The following is a 20,903-nucleotide window of genomic DNA, read 5'->3' as shown; positions in this document are numbered from 1 at the left end:
AAAATGGTGCTTACACATGGACAGATCTTTCACTTTTTAGAGTAATCCTGGCCTAGCGCTTCTCAGCTACAATACATATTTCTTTAACATGGACTATTTCTAGCCTGTGGGGCCCACAGACAGCTCAGCTGCCAAGATCGCACCAACTCTCCTTCCTCTGGGACCCAATGCCCAGCATCTCAGGCATCAGTGAAGCCTCTCACAAGACTCTGCTGGCTCAAGACCCTTTGCCAATTTGCCTAATCCCTTCTGCTGGCAAAGGCAGTAATGCCACAGAGGCCAGATCTGCAATAGTCAAAAACTTGCGTATCAGGGGCTCACTTAGAGCCCCCAAAAGCACTTGCCTGCTCTTACTAACAAATACTGTGAAAAGAAGTAAGTAGGCTCAACAGACAAGTCTCACTGGGATTTGACCATGCTATCAGATGAAAACATTGGTAGAAAACACCTCAATAACCACAAACCTATTTCCTCACAGCTCTGTCTCTCTCTCTTGTCTTTTTTAAATTAAATTTTGTTTTATTTTTATAGATGGGTAGGCTTGAACTCCTGTGCTTAAGTGATCTGCTTGCCTCGGCCTCCCAAAGTGCTGGGATTACAGGCGTGAGCCACCATGCCTGGCCCTGATTTTTTTTTAAAGGAGTTGTTTCCATTTCATTACAATTCTGAGTGCCTTCAGTGTCCAAGGCATTTTCTAGGTGCTGAAAATACCAAAAAAGTATGATATAATCCTTGCCCTCAATGAGTTTATGATCTCTGTGTGTGTGTGTGTGTGTGTGTGTGTGTGTGTGTGTGTTCACAGCTAAACTGAGGGATACAGTCGGCCCTTCGTATCCCTGGGTTCCATATCTGTGGATTCAACCAACCACAAATAAAAAATATTTGAAAAAAATGGATGGTTCCATCTGTACTGAATATGTACAGACTTTTTCCTTGTCATTACTCCCTAAACAATACAGAGTAACAACTATTTACATAGCGTTTACATTGTATTTGGTATTATAAGTAGTCTAGAGATGATTTACAGTTTATGGGAAGATGTGTGTAGGTAATATGCAAATATTATGCTATTTTATACAAGGGACTTGAGTATCCATGGATCTTGGTATCTGTGGGGGGTCTATGGAACCAATCCCCCCAAAATACAGAGGATGACTGCCCTGTGGCTTGCTTGTTCTAAGGGGCATAGCCCACAGGGGGAGTCCATGAGGACTGCAAGGGTCTGGGAAGGCTTCACACACATTTTTGCTGGGCGGTGAAGAGAATGGAACTTCAGCAAGCAGAAACAGAGAAGGAATTCTTGAGGAAAAAAATATATGTGAGAACAGGCAGGGAGGGGATGGTGCTGTGTGCACTCAATGTGTTGACACGCTTGGGAAAAAAAAGTGGTGACCTGCAACATTGCTAACTGGATAGTAGGCTTCAAAGACAGAAAGGAGAGATTTGTTACATTTTGAGCAGAGTCTCTCAGGTCCACATTTTCAATGCCTCTGAATCAAACGTGCTGACTTAAGATCTCAGCTGCTTCTCTCTGATTCTGTCCTTGTCTTTCAATGTGGCATAAAAATGGCACCTTCTTGCGGTTACAAGGCAGGCACTAAGGACATAAACCCAATTTACAGTTCTGAGAAAGTGTTTCCGTGGATACAGAAAGGCTGGCAAAATAAGAAAGGCATGCCACTTTCCAAATATTTGTTTTTGTCCCCAAACACCCCTGTTTTTCCCAAATCATATAACTGTAAGAAAATTATAAATCTTTTAAATCCCTGTACAAAGACTCCCAAAAGTATTTCTTCAAGTACCCTACTAGCAGTACCGTGAATATTCATTCATTCATTCATTCAACTAATATTTATTATGCACCTATCACATACTAGGCACTGTTCCAGGTGCCGGAGATACGACAGAGAACACAACAGGTAAAAATTCCCACCCTCATGGAGCTTATAGTCTAGTGCACAGAGACTGACAATAAATGAAATAAATACATAAAACAGATAATGAGATGTGCTGGGGGAAACACTGTGGGAAAGGAGCGCAGGTGGCACCTGTGCCTTTCGAGTACGTGCTTGAATGAAGAGAGGGACGGAGAGCCATGCAGACAGCTAGGAGGAGCGCATGCAAAGCAGGCCGCACAGCAAGTGCGGAGGCCCTAAAACACACCCGACCTGGTTGCAGGAAATGCAAGGAGGCCTGTATGTCTGGAGCTGAGTGAGGGAAGGAGAGAGGAGTGCAATGTAAAAACAGAGAAGTAACAGTGATGAGGGAGGAGAGTGCAGTTTGTGGAAGCCAGAAGAGCACCTTCAAGGTGGAGGAAGTGATCAACATTCGCAAGTGTGGCTGAGAAGCCAAATAAGGCAAGGACTGAGAGTGGACCATGGAGTTAATATTGGGGGGTGGGAGGGAGGCATTAGCTGCCCTCAGAAGAAGGGGGTAGGTGGAGTGAAGGGTCAAAGCCTGATCGTCATTAATTCAGGGGAAAATCGATGATGCAGGAGTGAGAAGGGGCCATTGTCAGCAGGACTGAGGGGATGAGGTGGGAGGGAAAAGGATTTAGTGGACTAGTGAATGGGGCTCTTAGGCAGCAGCAGGGACCATCACCTTCAGAAAAAGCAGGGAAGGCAGAGCATCTGGGCCTTGAGATTGGTAGCTGCAGACGAGTGCTGCCAATCCTGACTCTCTCCTGACAGCTCTGTCTTTGCAATGGAAGCGGGGAGTGGGGCATGTGGCAGGTGAAAAAGACGAGGCCCAGCATGCAGAGGCTGGCTCTGAGTGCAAAGACAGAGGAGTGACATCATCTGACTTACATTTTGGAAGCTCCCTCTGGCTTCTGGGTTCAGAATAGACTGAAGAGGGGCAAGAGTGGAAACAGCCAGTTAAGAGGTTATTGTAATCCATGACAGATATATTTTTCCCCCAAGACTAGGGTGTTGACAACAAACTAGAAAAATATCAGATTCTGAACACATTTTGAATACAGATAAAGGTGGAAGATTCAATGAAGTGCAGGGTGTTTTACTTTTCCCCCAAACCAATACAACAAAACCAAGAGATGTTATTACAGCATTGAAACCAAAATCAATAACATTTCAGTTGCTTTTACTGACAACGATCCAGTTTTTAACTAGCAAATATTCCAGAACTGTGGCAGTATCAATAAGTGATGCCAGTGAATACATAAAAATCTGTTGGCATTGCAAAGCATTATAGAAATGGAAGCTGTAGTTAAAAGCAAGGCATCTGTGTCTGTTCCAATATGCCAATTGGCAGGGGTGAATCAATACATCACAGAAGTAGTGTAGAAAAATATTTCAAGCCTTCCAAGATCAAAGAATAGATTGTAAAATATTAACTTGATGTCCTTTTAACTATTTTTTCTCAATATTTATTAGTGTTTGACCTCCCTTGAAACCTGAGTTCCATTATAAGCTCTTTTGGTTAATGGATTGAAAGGTTGTTTTGGAGCACTCCGGCTTCCCTAAGTATTTTCTATTCTCCAGTGAAATACTATTAGTCTGCATTTTACAGTAATGCTCCTCAGCATATCAAAAACATGCATCTCTGTAAGGGTGCTGGCCTGTCTCTTGCTCCATCCTCTGCCTCCCATAACTACATAGATGTAGATACTCCTACAGATAAAGTGTGGATATACAAATTTGCACATCATGGTAAAAGTGTCATAAAATCCTCCACCCCTGGTGGTTCATAAGGCCTACTTTAAACATATTGAATTAAATATTTAGGGCTTGCAACAGCCAAAATACACAAGAAGCCAAGTCCTTCTCTTCGTATTTATAGCAGGCAATAATACAAAACTTCCAGGAGAGTAAAAGGCAGAAGTCCTTCCTGCTCTTTCCCTATCTCAGGTTTAGTTTGGAAAGCATTCGGTGCTAACTTTGGCTACACAGATGCTCTGTGCCATCCTAAAGGGTATACAGGATAGATTCATGTAAGAATCATGGCAGTTTTTGATCAAACAATTCAACTTCTAGGATTTAATACTTAAAACAAAATTAAGGATGGCAAAGATTTAGCCACAAGAATGTTCACTGCAGCATGGTTTATTAGAAAGAAAAACTGGGATCAACCTAAATATCTAACAATAGCTGACTGGTTAAAAAAAAAAGAAGGTTCCATCCATGCAACTGAACTATGCATAGCCATTAAAAATAATGTCAAATACTTAAAGATACGGAAATATGTCCATGGTAAATTCTGAAATAAAATTAATATGAACAGTCTGACCACATTTAAAAAGAAAATATATATTTACATGTATATATGTACATAAAAGGCAATTAGAAGCATTACCTTTGTTACAGTAGGGAGTCAGGCAGACACAAGCAGCGCAGAAGAACCCCCCTCCACCCCCAATCAAGAATGTCAGGAGACCATCAGGTGATGGTCAGGCAGTTGTTAATCTGTCTCGCTTAAATAATAATTGGTTGCAGCCGGTGCCAGGGAAAGGCCGTCTCCCAACAGATAGAAAACACCTGAAACTGGTGATCAGCCACTTCCCAGTAAGATCTTAAGAGCTGGGTGAGTGGGCCCAAGCATGCGCACTAAGAGGCAAAATGGTGGACTTTAACTGGTATATGACCTTCCTCTAAAAACACTCCACTGGTAAGGAAAAGCACCTCAAGTGAGCATGCGTACAACTCCAGTAAACACACTGCACCTGCGGCCCCTCCCAAGTGCTGGCAGGCCACTGTGCATGCGAACAACCCACCCTCAGGGAAGAATAAGGGGAGAAGAGATGCAACCCCTGGAAAGCATGCCAACATATAAACGCCAAGTCAACGGTCTCACCACACAATTGAATCTCTCAAGCCTACTGCTTGGTCCTTCTCTGAGTGTCCTTTACTTTCTTTTGTTCCTGCTCTAAAATTTTTTCATTACCTTTCACTCTCACTCTAAAATTTGTCTTGGTCTCTCACTCTGCCTTATGCCCCTTGGTTGAATTTTTTCTTCTGAGGAGGCAAGAACTGAAGTTGCTGCAGACCCGTATGGATTCGCCGCCACTAACACTTCTAAATGTAGAATTTGCAGGCAGGTCATCCATTTTGCTCATCTATACTTTGTTCTAATTTGTCCATAAATATCGTATTACTTGTGTAATTGGCAAAGTACCAGTAAAGCTTACTAAACATTATTCATGGTGGCACACATGTCTCACGGGAATACTGCCTGGCCAAACACAACCCCTGTTGCTCCTGACCTTGCTGGCTTTCTAGATATGTGGCTGTGTGTGAATCTAAGCCCCAAGATGGCCCAGAGATGGTTTTCTTCCATGAATCTCTGACAGTCTGCTCAGCAATCAGGCTGACTTTATTCTTCAGATATCAAATGGAAGGAAACAGGAACAGCAACAGAGATTCACTATCCATAGAACCACAAGGAACAGAGCGATAAACACAAGCTTCAGGTGGGATGTGCCACAGCGTCGGGTTCCTTTGCCTAAAAGCAAAAGGGGCTGTTCAGAGACAAAATGTAGCCAGAACATCTGTTAGGGAATAAGGGTTAGGGAGTAAGTGTATGCAGAGGCCAAGAGCAAAGGCCCAGAAAGAGAACATGAATGCAGCATGTTAGGTCAAATGGTCCTTGTGCTTTAAAACAGCACGGTTAGGGAAATGCCAGGTAATTTCAGGAACAAGTCCCAAGCAATTTACAAAGATTCCTTTAAATTAAGAATGAAGTCCCTAAAGATCCAAATTCTAATACCTTGAACTTCAAACAAACTGCTTTAAAAGCAACACTAAAACCTTCAAATGGAAAGTAGATTAAGTGCATGCTCCATCTGTAAGAGCTTACTTACCACAAACTCAATTACTTGTTTCAAAATGAGATACAGGTTGGTTTGGATTTACTGATAGGCTTGTCCTGATAACTAAGAATGACAGATGTAAGGGGAGAAAGCTTCAGTTCTCTTGGTAACATTTAAAGTCAAACTTCTGGGTAAATGCATATGTAGGTAGCCATGCTTTGCAAAGCAAAACAGTGCCGCGTTGATAGGCAAAGTCAACACCCTATTGACTTTTATCTTTTGTGCCATCTATTTCAATGTAGGAAGTGCTGGGGCATATTTGTCTTTGAAAGTAGTCAAGTTCCCCTCCCCTACATCTACCTCCACCCTGCAGGGTAATGCTTGTTCCAAAGAAGTATTTTCTTTCTGCCATCACCCTCTGTTCAGTTCTAGAATTTGCTCTTATCCAATGTTGGCCTGTTTTCCAGTTCTGAGCAGAGGGCAAAGCATGTGTGCCTCCCTCTCCCGTCGGCTTACTCATGCCTAACCCGCAGTCCTGCTGGCCTTTGGGATGCTGCCAGCATCCTCCTCTCAGAGACATCTGTTGCCTTGCTTAAACCAAGAAGCCTCCCAAGCATGTGACGGGGCCATGCAGAATTAGAGAGTGCCACCTCCAACAAGAGGCGTATGTCCACCTCGCCTCTCCCTTGTCATTTCCTCCTCTAGCCTCAGCCTCAACAAGTGGCCGAGCCTCACACAAGCTGTCAGGGACAGATGCTACGTGAAAAGAGGAAATTGGACTCAAAGATGCTACAGCTTTTTTAATTAAGTCCAACCTACAAGCCAAATAGCGAGGCATGAAATGAATACTTACTTGCAAATAAGCACCACGTTTCTCAAAAACAAATGCATTGATTCGGGTTGGTAGGCACCTCCTTAGCTTTCTCAAAAATCGTATTGTTCCTCATTCAGTGCCTCAGATAGTTTCACCTCGGCAGTGGGAAGTGCATTTTGTGCTGGAACCTGGAGATCCTAAGTTTCCTTTTGTGATTTTCTTCCTCCGCCATCCCAGCGCTAGTTGAGTTGGCACGATGAAGCGTGTCCACACATAGCCAAATGCTCATTCTCATCTATTCGTCCCTTGCCCCCCTCACTCCTGCAAACCCCCCGAGTGCCCAGTACATGCCTGACCTGGCTTTCCATTCTAAGGAAAATGAAGACTAACACTGTTGTGGTTTCTGTCTTCCCAGCTCCCTAAGCTAGTTCTACTTATTCGCTCTGTCTCCATTTCTTTGTCTCCATTTTCTCTAGTTTACTATTTGTTTTCAATTCTGGTTCCTTATTGTTCCTCTCTGCGTGCTGCCTGCTAATTAAAGCTGACTAGAGCCACTGCTGCTATTCTCAGCTGAAACGGCCAAGCTCCTTGATTATTAAGACAGTGAGGACTCAGGAAGACCACATGGATTTTTGAGACAGAAGAAAATGGGGGAAACAAAAAGATTAAACAAATCCCTTTGGATATAGAAAGAAAAGAGATGGGAGTAATTCTAAAACACACACCACAAATTCTAAGGAATCACAAAACGCAGATGAGTCTCATTAACAGTTACATTTTTCTAATTTCTTTTCCATCATTTCACAACTACAGAGAAAATTAAACATGTTATTATAAGGTGCTGGAGAAAGCTCTTATACACTTCAAAATTAATAAGGAAGGAACCTCAGCTATCATATCCTGCCTGTTTTACAGACTGGGAAACCAGAGAGAATTGACTTGTCCAAGGCCACATGGCCAAGCAGTTGCTGAACCCAATGGAGATTCCTAGGTTTTCTTATTTGCTCCCTCTTCCTACCCACAGCTCCAGCCAACTACCCACCTTCCCCATTCAGTGTGTTTTTAAATTTTTAATTTATGTCTAATATACTATTTATTTTTATTTTTCACATTTTATACTTTTATCATATTGTCATTTTTAAATATTGCATGAATTGGAAATAAAGGACATAAAGTATATGCTTGTTATAAAAATCTAATTGCAATGTTCTGAGGTTCCTTAAATAATCATGACATGCAGTATTTTTTAAAGAAATGCTGAAGACTAAATTTCAAACAAATGCAAGCAAGAAGATAGGAAGAAGAAGGAAATTAGCCAGTTCCAAGACCTTGCTCATCACTGGACAATAATCAAGAAAAGAATATCCAGGTTTGGATTATTTCTACCTTAGGGTCATTACGGAAGACAAAATGTAAACCTGAATATGAATCTGATTTCACTGAATCTACTAGTTAGGGCTCTTTGGGTTAAGTGACAACAAACACAACCCAAATGGGCTATCAGCAAAAGAAAATTTATTGTTCTTCGAGCTGAAAAAAATCAAAGGGTGGGTCTTATTTTAGTCATGTCTTGGCATCGGGCTCAAATGATGACTAACACTTATATAGTACATACCAAATGCTGGGTGCTGTTCTCAGCATTTCACATGATTCACCTGACCCTCACTACAACTCCATGAGTAGGTATCATAACAACTCCCACTTCGCAAACGAGTAAACTGAGGCACAGAGACTAATCTGGATAGAGTGACCACATTTGTAAGTGGCACAACAATTCAAATCCAAGAAATCTGGCTCTGAGTCTAGAATGTAGTTACTTCCTCCTCATGCCCCCAGAGTCCAGATTGGCTCCATCTCTCATCTCCACTTTCTCTGTGTTGGTGCCATCCTCTTTCAGATCCCCACTTCCTGGGGGCAAGGTGGCTCAGACAGCTTGAGCCTCAAAACCTGAAAAGTTCAGTGAAAAAGACCAAGCGTATTTTTGCCAGGAGACTCAGCAAAAGTCTCTGCCTCTCGGTGCCTTGAATCAAACAACTGAGAATATATCTGACTGGCCAGACCTAAGCTGCATACCCGTATAAAGTAGAGTGTAGAGGGGACTCCACAAGAAACAAATAGACTGAAAAGACAGGAGAAGAAAAGGGCCCCCATCCCCAGAGGAAGGGGAATAGTTATGAGAGATGGTAAATGAATACTAGGTGAATGCTGTACTGTCAAATTTCACCACAACTAAAACACTTCTTTTTCAATGATCAAACAGAAGCTCTTGGTCTTCAGGTAGCACAGGTATCCTATAAGACCCATGGCAACTTTCATTTTTATATAAACGTATGTGAATAAAGCAGAAAGGTATATGAAAAAATAAACCAAGACAGGACAGTTGAGACGTATTTATAATCACAGACTATCTCCCCCAAGCCCACTCATATGGGCTTTATGGTCTCTCTAAAGGAATTGTGGAATCACAGCATCTTCACTTTATAGTGGATCTGGGAACTCATCCATCCCAAGATCCCACATGGAGCAGAGGCTGTCCCCAGGCTGTCAAGAACAATGACCCCACTTTACAAAGCAAGTCTTATTTTCCCCCTTACCCTCTGCTTTAATATAAGGTGTGGCTGGCAGAGAGAGGGAGAAATGGAAGGAAGAAAGGGTGAGGCTGCAGAAGATGCTGGCTTCGCCCCTGCCCCAGGGAAACCTCAGAGGTAAACATAGCCTTGTCCCTTCATCTCCCTCCCCGCCCCATCCCCATGTGCAGACCTCACCTCTCACTGCACCCCTCCCACCCCTGCAACTTGTCCTAACTTTTACACTGAAGCCCTACCCTAACTCTTATGATAAGATACCCCAGAGAGATTCCTCCTCCGAAATAAAGATGAGCCCTGCCACAATCACTTAGGTATTCCAAGGTTCACTGATATCCTCTAAGTAGTCTTTATCTTTTCCCAAGGGAATCTGAGTAAGAAAAAAAAAAAAGATGGGACAGAATGGAATCATGGCGGGGAAATGGTGTTTATCTAAGGAGGAGCAAACTATAGAAGGGTGGGTATGAGACACATCCTGGAAAAGAGGCTCCTACGTGTTTGTGGGCATGCAGGAGGAGCTCTAGTGACCTCCTGGCTTGGGAAGGCAGAGAAATGGACTAATGCCTTGTACTTGGCGGCCAGGAAATAGTTCTTCATGTTTCTGGTGGTACCTTTGTGAGTTGGATGACTGCCATTAGATGATACAATTAGTTGGATTTGCCACTGCTTGAAGGATCCAAACACTGGGAATAGTCATCAATATGGTGCTAGAGGGCTCTGATCTCAGCCCTGTCTGCTTCCAAAATTCTGTCAATAACTCCGATGAGGATATTTACGGCATATTTGTCCAATTGAGAGTTGAGGTGATGCTAGGGAGAAGAGCAATATTGTTGGATGACATAATCAGGATCATCCAAGATATGCACCAGATCCCTGATGAGACACAATAGTGATGAATGTGAAGCCTGTATTCAGGTTAAAATAAACACACGTAAGTACATGTTGGTGAAGACATACCCTAGCAGCCACATATGTGAGAAGGGAATTTTGATTGACTCTGCGTGTGGTATGAGTCAGCACTGCATTGTGGTTGCGGAAAAGCAAATGTGGTCTAACGCTGCATTCATGGAAACAGAATATTTAGACTGTGGCTTATGCTAGGCTTGCTGTACTTTATGTGAAGCAGACCACACCAAAAATTTTGTGCTTAGTTCCTGACCTGACTCTAAGAGAAACACAGGCAAACAGTAGGAGAGAAGGTACTGGCAGCTCCTATGTGGTCATGGAGATGTTTTGTCTGGAAAATAGAAGGCTTCCATGAAACATGAGAACTGTCTTTAATGATATGATGCATTGTCCTATGGAAAAAGTGTTCCATTTGTTCTGTGTATCACCTATGGCTGGACCTGGACCAATTGTGGGAATTACGGTGAGCCAGATTTCAATGCCACAGAAGACTTTCCAAAGAAACAAAGTGTCAGGATGTTGTAGAGGGAAATGTAAAGATGAGTCGCTGGATCAGATCAGAGGTTCTCAAACTGTGTTCCCCAGAGATTCCTCAAGGAGAGGAGTGCAAAGAACAGAAGCGGTTCACACACCCCACTGCAAGTAGAGCAGCTCCCCCAGTCTGCTTGCACAGCGGCCATCTGCTGCAAAGGAAAAGTCTGATTAAGCAACTGGGCTAGATCAAAGGTCCTCTTTCAACCCTGAAGTTCCAGGATTTAGTGATTTTTGACATGACTTCTCCGAAGAGGCCGCCTGGAGAATGGAGGATGCATGTGAGCTCTGCAGCCAGAATTACGAGGTTCGGATCCTTGTGCATTCATCTGCTATTGCTACAGAGCAAATGAACAGAAACTTAGCAGCTTAAAACGACACCCACTCCCTAGCTGATAGTTGCTGTGGGTCAGAAATCCAGGTGTGGCTTAGCTGGGTCCTCTGCTCCGGGTCTCCCAGGTTGAAATCATAGAGTCAGCTAGACCACGCTCCTTTCTTGAGCTCAGGATTCTCCTCTCAACTTATGTGGTTGTTAGAAGAATTCATTTCGCTGAGGCTGATGACTGAGGTCCCCATTTCCTTGCTAGTTGTTGGCCAGGGAGCGCTCTGAGCTCCCTCAAGTCTATTCTCAGGTTCTGGCCACGTGGCCCCCTCCCATAGGCTGTTCACAACATGGCTGTTTGGTTCTTCAGGGTCAGCAGAGGAATCTGGAGCTTCAATTCTCTTTCTTTAGGGAAAACCTGGAACCTCTTTTAAAGAGCTTGCCTAGGCCAAATGCGGTGGCTCATGCCTGTAATCCCAGCACTTTGGGAGATAGAGGTGGGCAGATCACCTGAGGTCAGGAGTTCGAGACCAGGCTGGCCAACATGGTGAAACCCCATCTCTACTAAAAATACAAAAATGAGCCGAGCATGATGGTACATGCCTGAAATCCCAGTTACTTGGGAGGCTGAGGAGGAGAATCGCTTGAACCTAGGAAGTGGAGGTTGTAGTGAGAGGAGATCACGCCACTACACTTCAACCTGGGACAGAGCCACACTCCATCTCAAAAAATAAAAATAAAATAAATAAAAATACAAAAATTAGCTGGGCGTGGTGGCGCATGTCTGTAGTCCCAGCTACTCGGGAGGCTGAGACAGGAGAATCACTTGCACCTGGGAGGTGGAGGATGCAGTGAGCCACTCCAGAGTGAGACTGTCTGAAAAAATAAAAGAGCTTGACTTAGGCCAGGTTTATCCTGAATGTCTCCCTTTTGATTAACCCAAAATCAACTGATTAGGGACCTTACTTTTATTATCTGCAAAAATCTCTATATTCTTGCTGTATAATGTAACCTAATAAAGAGAGTGAAATCCCATCATTTTTACTAGTCCTGTTCACACTGAAGGGGAGAGGATTCTACAGATTGTGTATACCAAGGGAGGGGAAATTTGAGGGCAGCCCATCTTCGAATTCCACCAATCAAACCTAGCTTTTCCACTCACTGCTTCTGGCCTTGGGTAAGCTGCTCAGTTACTTCCTCTGCTAGTGGGGAGAATGATTTCTCAAGGGGTTGCTACGACGGCTAAGTAAGTTAATACACAAAGCACTGAGAACAGTCACCTGCCACCAGGTAAGCACGTAAGGAAAGCTCTAAGGTACTGTTATGCCGGAATATGTGGTATTCCCAGGGCTGACTGAATCCAGTGGAGGTCAGACATCAATGTGCTCTCAGGCAGGAGCAGAGTGAGGAGGTCAGATAACACAGCTTCCAGGAGAGGTGGCTTCTCTTTTCTCTCCTACTGGCCAGCTGTCCTCTTTGCTGCCACTTTTGTTATTTGGCTTTCACTTCCTCTACCACTTGGGCCATCCACCACCTGCTGATAATGTTCCTTTTCTCTGTGTTTTCATTTTCTTCTTCTTCTTCAGTCTTTTCATCTTTCTCTGTTGCTTCTTTCATGATTCTTATTTTTTACACTGGAAGATTTACCATTATTAGTCATTGCCAGCAAATAAGATTATGTCTTTCTCTGCCACGTGATCATGACATTCGTTCTTTTGGCTAGTATTCACTGCTCACAGGCTCTCACAATATTTTTAAAGCCTATATTTGGTATTGTTTCAGAAGACTAAAGGTATTAAATTTTATTTTCCCTTTAGGTAAAAAAGTTCTCCTTTACTGAACAGATAACATCAGAAAATAATGTTTTATCTTTCAAAACAACTCAGCATTGGAATTTGCTTTTAATAGAAAAATCCACCAGTACAGTTAAAACTATTTATTTTATAACAATTATTTTTCAAAAACAATTTTCAGGAACCTTCTGTAGTGTAAAGTGAATCATCCCTGGTTTGCAATTTAGTTTGTCAATGTAACATATAATGAGCCACTAGCAAAAGGAAAAAGGAAAGCTATTTCAGTCTGCGAAAGTCCATGTAGACAGCCAAGAGCTATAGCTGTAAAAAGTAGTTAAAAACATGACACATTTCGGCACTGAACCTTGCACATAGTGGGCACTCAGTGGAAATTTCTGGAGTTAAATTGAGATGTGTCAGTCACAATCTGTTGAACTGAACTGAGGAGCTATCTCAATAAGAGACAACCACGAATCCCTGTAATTCTTTCTTTTACCTAATACCAAACTCCAATGGGAAACAGAATTTACAACACAAACAGAAGAACCAGTAGCAATGAACACAGCTTGTATGGACAAATGAGCTGACATGCATTATCAGCTACATCTTTACTGCTTGTCGAAAACCAGGTGAGGTCATAGTTCCCATCCTGGCCTGTTCTATCACGCCACTGCCGAGTCAACACAACTGTCTCTATGTTATTTATGGAGGAGGCGGGAGGGAGTCCTGAGTGTTCCCACCACCCAGTGCCGAGGCAGCAGAAGCTGTCAGCTGACACCCTCTGACGCACAACATACTTAGGCACAACACAAGATGTATTACAGGAGCCCCACAGCCATCTGCACTTCAGGGAGATGAGGACAAGGAGGCATCTCCCGTGTTAAAACAACCCCTGATAAATATCTATCAGGGGAAAATGGCTGGACAGGGCTGTAAGGTGTCTCCCCTGACATGTAACCATCACTTCTCCCAGAAGCAGGTAGAAGAGCTACTGTATAGAGAAAGAGGGGGATAAGGATCCTTTGGATATGTTGACCCGTTTCCAGCTCATGCAGTTGTTTTAAACATATTATTTCATGTGATCCTCATAGCCACAGGAGACCTTGCCAATAAGATAGGAACTTGGAGCCACTATGGAGAGACATTTGGCAACAAGCATCAAAATTACAAATACACATTCTCCTTGATGCAGCAATTCCATTCCTAGGAATTTATCCTATAGATATACTCACATTGTGTGTGAAATGAGGCAGCACTCTTTGCAAGAGCGGAATATTGAAACAACCTAAGTGTCCCTAAATAAGAGGTTCCTTAAATAAAAATTGTGCTGTATCCTTCCATGCATAATTTTCAGTATGCAAAAAAAGCAAGGCACAGAATAGTGAATAGTATGTTAGCATTTCTGCAAAACAAAAAAGAAAGAGGAAAAAAAGAATATGTGCACACACAGTGCTAGCTTGTTCATGCAAAAAATACCCCTTGAAGGGTACACAAGAAAATGGTGTCTCTGAGAAAGGAACTGGCAGACTGAGGACAGAGTACAAGGGAGACTTTTCACTATTCACCATTTTATGAATTTTGAGTTTCATAACATCTAAATCTATTGCTTATTCATATGCTTAATTTTCAAAAGCATATGAGGTGGGTCAGTGTATTTTTATCACACAATGTATATAAGGGGGTTTGTAAGCTGTAAGCCCTATACATATTTTATTTATTTTGAGACAGAGTCTTGCTCTGTCGCCCAGGCTGTGGTGCAGTAGCATGATCTCGGCTCACTGCAACTTCTGCCTCCTGGGTTCAAGCGATTCTCCTGCCTCAGCCTCCTGAGTAGCCGAGATAACAGGCACACACCACCATGCCCGGCTAATTTTTGTTTTTGTTTTTTTTTTTTTGAGACAGAGTCTCGCTCTGTCGCCCAGGCTGGAGTGCAGTGGCCGGATCTCAGCTCACTGCAAGCTCCGCCTCCCGGGTTTAAGCCATTCTCCTGCCTCAGCCTCCCGAGTAGCTGGGGCTACAGGCACCCGCCACCTCGCCCGGCTAGTTTTTTTTTTTGTATTTTTTAGTAGAGACGAGGTTTCACCGTGTTAGCCAGGAGGGTCTCGACCTCCTGACCTCGTGATCCGCCCGTCTCGGCCTCCCAAAGTGCTGGGATTACAGGCTTGAGCCACCGCGCCCGGCCAATTTTTGTATTTTTAATAGAGACGGGGTTTCACCATGTTGGCCAGGCTGGTCTCAAACTCCCGACCTCAGGTGATCCACCTGCCTTGGCCTCCCAAAGTGCTGGGATTACAGGCATGAGCCCCCATGCCTGGCCCCTACACGTACTTTAGTTATGTGTTCCTATCACTCATTGGTTTTTGAATGAAGAACTCAAGGCTGAGGAAGGTAGGCAACTTGCCCACGATCACACAATTGACAGTCACAGGCTTTCTAGGCTGTTCTCATGTTCCAAGTTTATGGTTGAACATCTGCCTTCTCTGTTCAGCTGTAAGTAACAAAGCCTAAGAACCACATCTATACCCAGTGCCTTGTAGAGTGTCTAGTACTTAGTAGGTTTGTTTACCCGTAATTCCTCTCTCTTAGGTTTCCTGTCTCACATTACCCACAGCCTAATGGGTAACTCCAACTGTATGTTCCTCAGATGCCTCAAAACCAACAAGCCCCCAAACTCAAGCCATTAACTTCCACTTCCCTGTCCCTCTAAAACACTGCTCCTCTTCCCTATTTATTTACTTATTTAGAGATGGAGCCTTGCTCTGTCACGCAGGCTGGAGTGCAGTGGCGTGATTTCAGCTCACTGCAACCTCCGCCTCCTGGGTTCAAGCGATTCTCCTGCCTCAGCCTCCCAAGGGCACCCACCAACACGCCCAGCTAATTTTTGTATTTTTAGTAGAGACAGGGTTTCGCCATGTTGGCGAGGCAGGTCTCGAACTCATGACCTCAGGTGATCCACCCACCTCAGCCTCCCAAAGTCCTGGGATTACAAGCGTGAGCCACCGCGCCCGGCCTCCTGTTCCCTATTTTTAATCATAAAGAATACCTCCTCACTGACTTTCATCATCCCATCAACTCTGTCTCTTAAGTGTAATCACACCTTCTAGTTGCCATCCATCCTAGCTTCCACTTTCTCACCTAGGGGCCTGTTGATTTTGACAACAGTCTCTTACTAGGACCTCTGCTTCTTTTCTTACCCACCATCCTAATTCAGACCCCTATTGCTGCTAGAATCATTTTGCTAAAACAGACTTGATTGCATTTGTCTTTTACTTAAGATCCTTCTTTTGGTCTGCATCACTCACGGAAGCTGGGACCTCTAGACTGGTTTCCAAATCCATCTTCCAGATTCAACTGCACAACTCCTCTCCCATGAACCACACACTCCAGGCCCACGTCACACCCTGCTCCTGCCTTAGACATGCTGGTCCCTAACCCAATAATGCCTTTCCTCCTGTTTTCCAACTGGGAAGCCCCATTCCCTGAGTTCCCTGACACCTCAGCCTTTCACTCCAGCCTCTCACACCCACAAGAGCCACGTGTATGTACCTCTATTACAGCACCTCTGATACCATCTTGTAGCTAAGTGTTTCTATGAAGGTCTTTCTCTAGTGAAGGTATTCCCAACATTTGGAACAAATGCAGGTCTCTATAAATGTTTGTTGAACAAATGCACTTCAATGTCTAAACAACTAACTGGACACTTTGTGCACATGAACTGTTAATATCTAAAGTGCCACCTATAGTAATAGTTTTCCTTCAATCCAACATTTTTGTGGTATCCCTATTAAGAAGAACACCTGCTGTGTGAGGGATGATAAGGAAAGCATACGCTGATTTCTGTATTTTTCGGGGGTTGGAGCATAATTCCAATAACCAAGAGAAATTCAGTTGCCCTTTCAACATTGTAAATAATTTCCAGTTGCCCTTTGGACTTTGTAAATAATTACAACCTACAATTTCGGGAATACTGCATTAATATTCCATAAAAGAAAACTGATGTGCTGAATCCCTTGGGTGAAAACGATGCTGCCACTCAAGCTACAAGCAGGAGGCAGTTATGGAAGGTCCATTGCAGAGAGAAGGAAGCAGGACCCTGAGTGAAGGTGGGGGTTCGGGGGGACAGCTGAACCTCCCTGGGGACTTCCTCTGGAGGGAGACAGGCCTGGGGGGAGGCAGCAGAGGGAAGTATGTTCATGAAGGGCAGTCTTCCTTATCAAACAGGTGGCAGCCTCGTGGGTCTAGCTAATCCTTCTAATTACAGAGGAGCTGGCTGCCAGCCAACACCAAGGGGGCCAATTTTAACTCCTCATGAGGGAGGGCTAGCAAGCCAGACAAGACCCCCGCCAAACAGGTGGCGGTTCATGGCCGGATTTCCAACTCAGCAGGGCACTGGGGTCCTCGGCAAAATAGAGGCCATCATAGAAGTTCAGCCATAGAGACTGGGCCAACCCTGCGGAGCCTGCAGCAAGGTGGTGTTTGGAGGGTATGGGGTGCCCAAGGCTCTCCCAAGACACCACAGATACCAGCCCTAGAGAAGCAAGATGAATTGTAATCTCACTGGCAATGGGATGGAACCTGCTAACGAGCTGCCTGACTTGATCAATCATTGGCAAACTGTGGCTCACGGGCCAATTTTGGGCAGCTACCTGGTTTTTTGTTTTTTTTTTTAAAATAAAGTTTTGCTGGAACACAGCCATGCTCATTCATTTACATATCATCTATGGCTGCTTTTGCTCTACGAAGGTGAGTAGTTGAGACAGAGACCATATGGTCTGCAAAGCCTAAAATACGTATTGTCTGCCCTTTATAGAAAAAGATGGCGAAACCCTGGTCTAGTAAATGCCCAGGCTGCACCTCAGATCAATCGAAATCAGAATCGCTGGTGGCAAGACCCAGGTATAAGTACTTTTTAAAGCTCCTCAGGTGATTTCAATGTGCAGTCAAGTTTGCAAACCACTGCTCCAGCCTGATGCAGCGACTCGGAGGGGCAGCTGAAAAAGTCATAGTAAGTTTCCACCTCGGCTGAATACGTCACAGACAAGGTGGTTCAGTGCTTGAGCTCTGGGGAAACACAGGCCTGATCTCTATCTTCACTGTACCACATACTTACTTGCTATATGACTGTACACACTCAACCCCTCTACACCTCAGTTTCTCTGCCTGTAAAATGGGGATAATAATGACACCTAACTTACAAGGTCATTGAGGGGCTGAAGGGGAGAATATGTGTGGAGCTCTGGCATTGTGACTGGTAAGCAACTATACTCAATAAATGTGAGCTAAAAGAGGTAGTGGGGGAGAGTTAGGCTGAGAGGCTAATCCCATCATGGTTTAGAGCAGCTGGAAAAACTGCAGAAACTCTCAGGTCTGGCACATGTGGTGTTAGAAACTGCCTTGAAGACACTGCTGGGAAAAACCACAGTATGTGTGCAATGACTATACAGCCAACAGGTGTGGGCAGACTGGTGTATGGTTCAGGACAGCTCTAAAGAGACTCCACTGCTAGACTCTGCCCGCTTCTCCCCGTGCTTAAAAGGGTTCCCTGTTCTGGGCCCTAGCTGACATTCTAGAATACAACTGTAGCTGCTGGTGAATGCTTGTTAGAGACTTGATACTGAACCCTGAACCCTGCTGCTTGGATCACATACTCGGACTGTGGAGCACTTGTGGGTACCTGATACCTGCTTTGCAGATGCCTCCTGCCTGCCTGCCTTTGTCCTGCCTTCATGCCAGTATGGGCTTGACATCAGCCTGCCAAATTTGTAGCCAGGTAACACATGGTGGGCTCTGGTTGGCTATACACAGAGGACTGCTCCCTTGGGCAGACAATCTAGCCCCTAGAGATACTCCAATGATATCCATGCCTTGATCATTCAATCACAAAGTGAAAGGCATGCTGCAAAATTTGGGGGGCTCCTTGCTCAGTTAATGATCTGCATCTGGGGTGGAGGAGAGGGTCCCTGCATTTCACAGACACAGGCATGGGTCTTGTTCAAAGTGAGTGACCTCTTTTGTCTGGTGTAAAGATGAGTGGCCCCTTAAATGCATGATCAGTGAAGTGTTCTTATGAATCCTGGCAACATGTGGTAACACACTAAATCAAGAAATGGTGAGCCACAACCTTCCTCAGCTGAGCCAGGGGAATGGCTGTTTGCAGTTGACCAGCCCTTCTTGCATTTCATTTAAGGCTTGTGTTAGAACAGGATCAAGCAGAAAATCCTGGCCAATACCTCCCTGAATTTAAACAATGCATCTGTAAGGAAGAGAGGCTTAGCACTATATCAGTCCTCTACCTGTGGGGTCCTGCACCTAAAACTGGCATCATATATAATGATCTAAAATAGCTGGGGGTCAAGCCACAATTTTAGGGCCAGTGCCTCAACACAACTGGAAAATCCAGGAACCAGCTAGTGGGAGGATCTAATTATAATGCTAATAATGACATCTATTTACTGGGAGCTTACAAAGTGCCAAGTGATTTATTTACATGCAATTTCTTATTTAATCTTTACAATCATCCTATGAAGACTTGGAGAATTCAGTACTTGCGCAACCACATAGTTCTTAAGTGGTGGAACTGAGATTGCAATTCAGATTTCTCTGACCCTAAAGCTCCCAGGAGACCCCACTTTATGCTATAAGTTGTACAGCCTCGGCAGAGAGAGCCAGTGATGCCTGCCGCAGAATCATCGTGCTCCACCAAACTGCCTTGGACAGAGACAGGAAAATAATATCCAGGCCCCATGGGACAGCCTCCAGTCAACCTGAGAAAAACTGCATCGCCCCACAACCTGGAAAGTTCTGCCTCACTCCCAGGGCTCTTCCCCTGGGTTACAGCCTCTACACCTCTTTTCTACATTCTCAGGTTCCCTTCAGAAACTCCGTGTGGATTTCTTTCCCAGCCCCTCCTTACACTGTCCCACTCAGGTGCTACTTGAAAAGCTCTTAGTCTTGCATCTGATCTCTCTCAAGTCAATGATTTACTCATGAAAGAAACAGCCACTTCCTTCCCCCAAATACTAATGATAAAATATCACTATGTAAAAAAAAATTTTAGATTCAGGAGAACATGTGCAGGTTTGTTACACGGGTATATTGGGTGATGCTGGGGTTTGGACTTCTAGCGAACCTATCACCCAAATAGTGAACATAGTACCCAACAGGTATCACATCTTTTATCTTACCCAAAAAGCACAAAAAATCTAATTCTGTCACCTGCAGAGCACAATATTGCAACCTGCTGAGTTCGAACTGGGATGTAATCCCCTTCCACCTCCCTCTGGACCACCAGCCCTGCTACTGCACTGGTGAAGGGCACCAACTCCAGAACTAGCCTGCCTGGACTCAGTCCTAGCCCTACCATGTGCAACCTGAGTGACCCCAAGAGACCTCACTTTCCTCCTCTGCAAAATGGGAATAATAATAGGGCTTAAAAGGGCTGTGTTGAGAAGTGAGACCGTATATTACATACCGCGTACTTAGCTCACTGCTGGCACAAGATAAACACTCCACAAATATTAGCAATTGTTCTTACTAGTTGTGATTATATTGCTATTGTTGCCCTGGTTATTATATATGCATTTATTTTAAAATTATTGCCCTGCTTTCAAAACGGTGCAGATAATCATGGAGTCTTACACGTGGGAAAACACTCAGGTACAAAGTTGAAGTGTTCTCTTGACTTGTCCTCAAAATACAGTGCAGTACTTTTAATGGTATGTGACACTTTCTCCAAGACTTGACCACATATTCTCTAACTTAATTCCCAAGCCAACCTTGAAAATCCTACTTTGCAGATGAGAAAACCAAATTTCAGAGACACCAATAATATTACAATAATGTCTGATACCTATTTTGTACTTTTTATGCATTATACACTATTTTAAGAAACTTATATGTATACCACCTTTTCATTTTCAAAACAGCCCTATGAGATTAAGATGATTGCTATACCCATTTTACAGGTGAGGAAACTGAGATCCAGAGAGGTTAAGTAACCACCAAGATCACAGGGGGCAGAGAGAGAATACTGGCTTTCTAATTCCCTAGTGTGTGGCTTGCACACCACAGTTAGGCTTAGCAGGGGACAAAGAGAGACCAGACTCAGGGCCTCGCTATGGTGGCATAGTCACCACCCTCCCCAACACCCTCCCCACACACCCTTTCCTCTGTGCTGGGTGATCTCTGA

The 20,903-nt window shown here is 44.0% G+C and overlaps 1 protein-coding gene across 2 annotated transcripts in view; it reads right to left on the bottom strand.

The window, feature by feature from the left end:
- The window catches only part of CHN2 (chimerin 2), a 320,147-nt gene that overhangs the window by 224,688 nt on the left and 74,556 nt on the right, over window positions 1-20,903 (bottom strand). Inside the window, exon 2 of one of the 2 annotated variants that reach the window (XM_033193754.1) lies at window positions 2,808-2,846. The exons of the other annotated variant lie outside the window; for it this stretch is intronic. Coding sequence (XP_033049645.1) covers window positions 2,808-2,846 — 39 coding nt within the window. The remainder of the gene's footprint in view (window positions 1-2,807; window positions 2,847-20,903) is intronic. 2 annotated transcript variants of the gene reach the window in all.

The sequence above is a fragment of the Trachypithecus francoisi genome, unplaced genomic scaffold (assembly GCF_009764315.1).
Source record: "Trachypithecus francoisi isolate TF-2019V2 unplaced genomic scaffold, Tfra_2.0 Lachesis_group4, whole genome shotgun sequence".
NCBI classification, from domain to species: domain Eukaryota; kingdom Metazoa; phylum Chordata; class Mammalia; order Primates; family Cercopithecidae; genus Trachypithecus; species Trachypithecus francoisi.
Note: the sequence above shows the minus strand (reverse complement) of the source record. Positions and strands in the feature narration are given on the sequence as shown.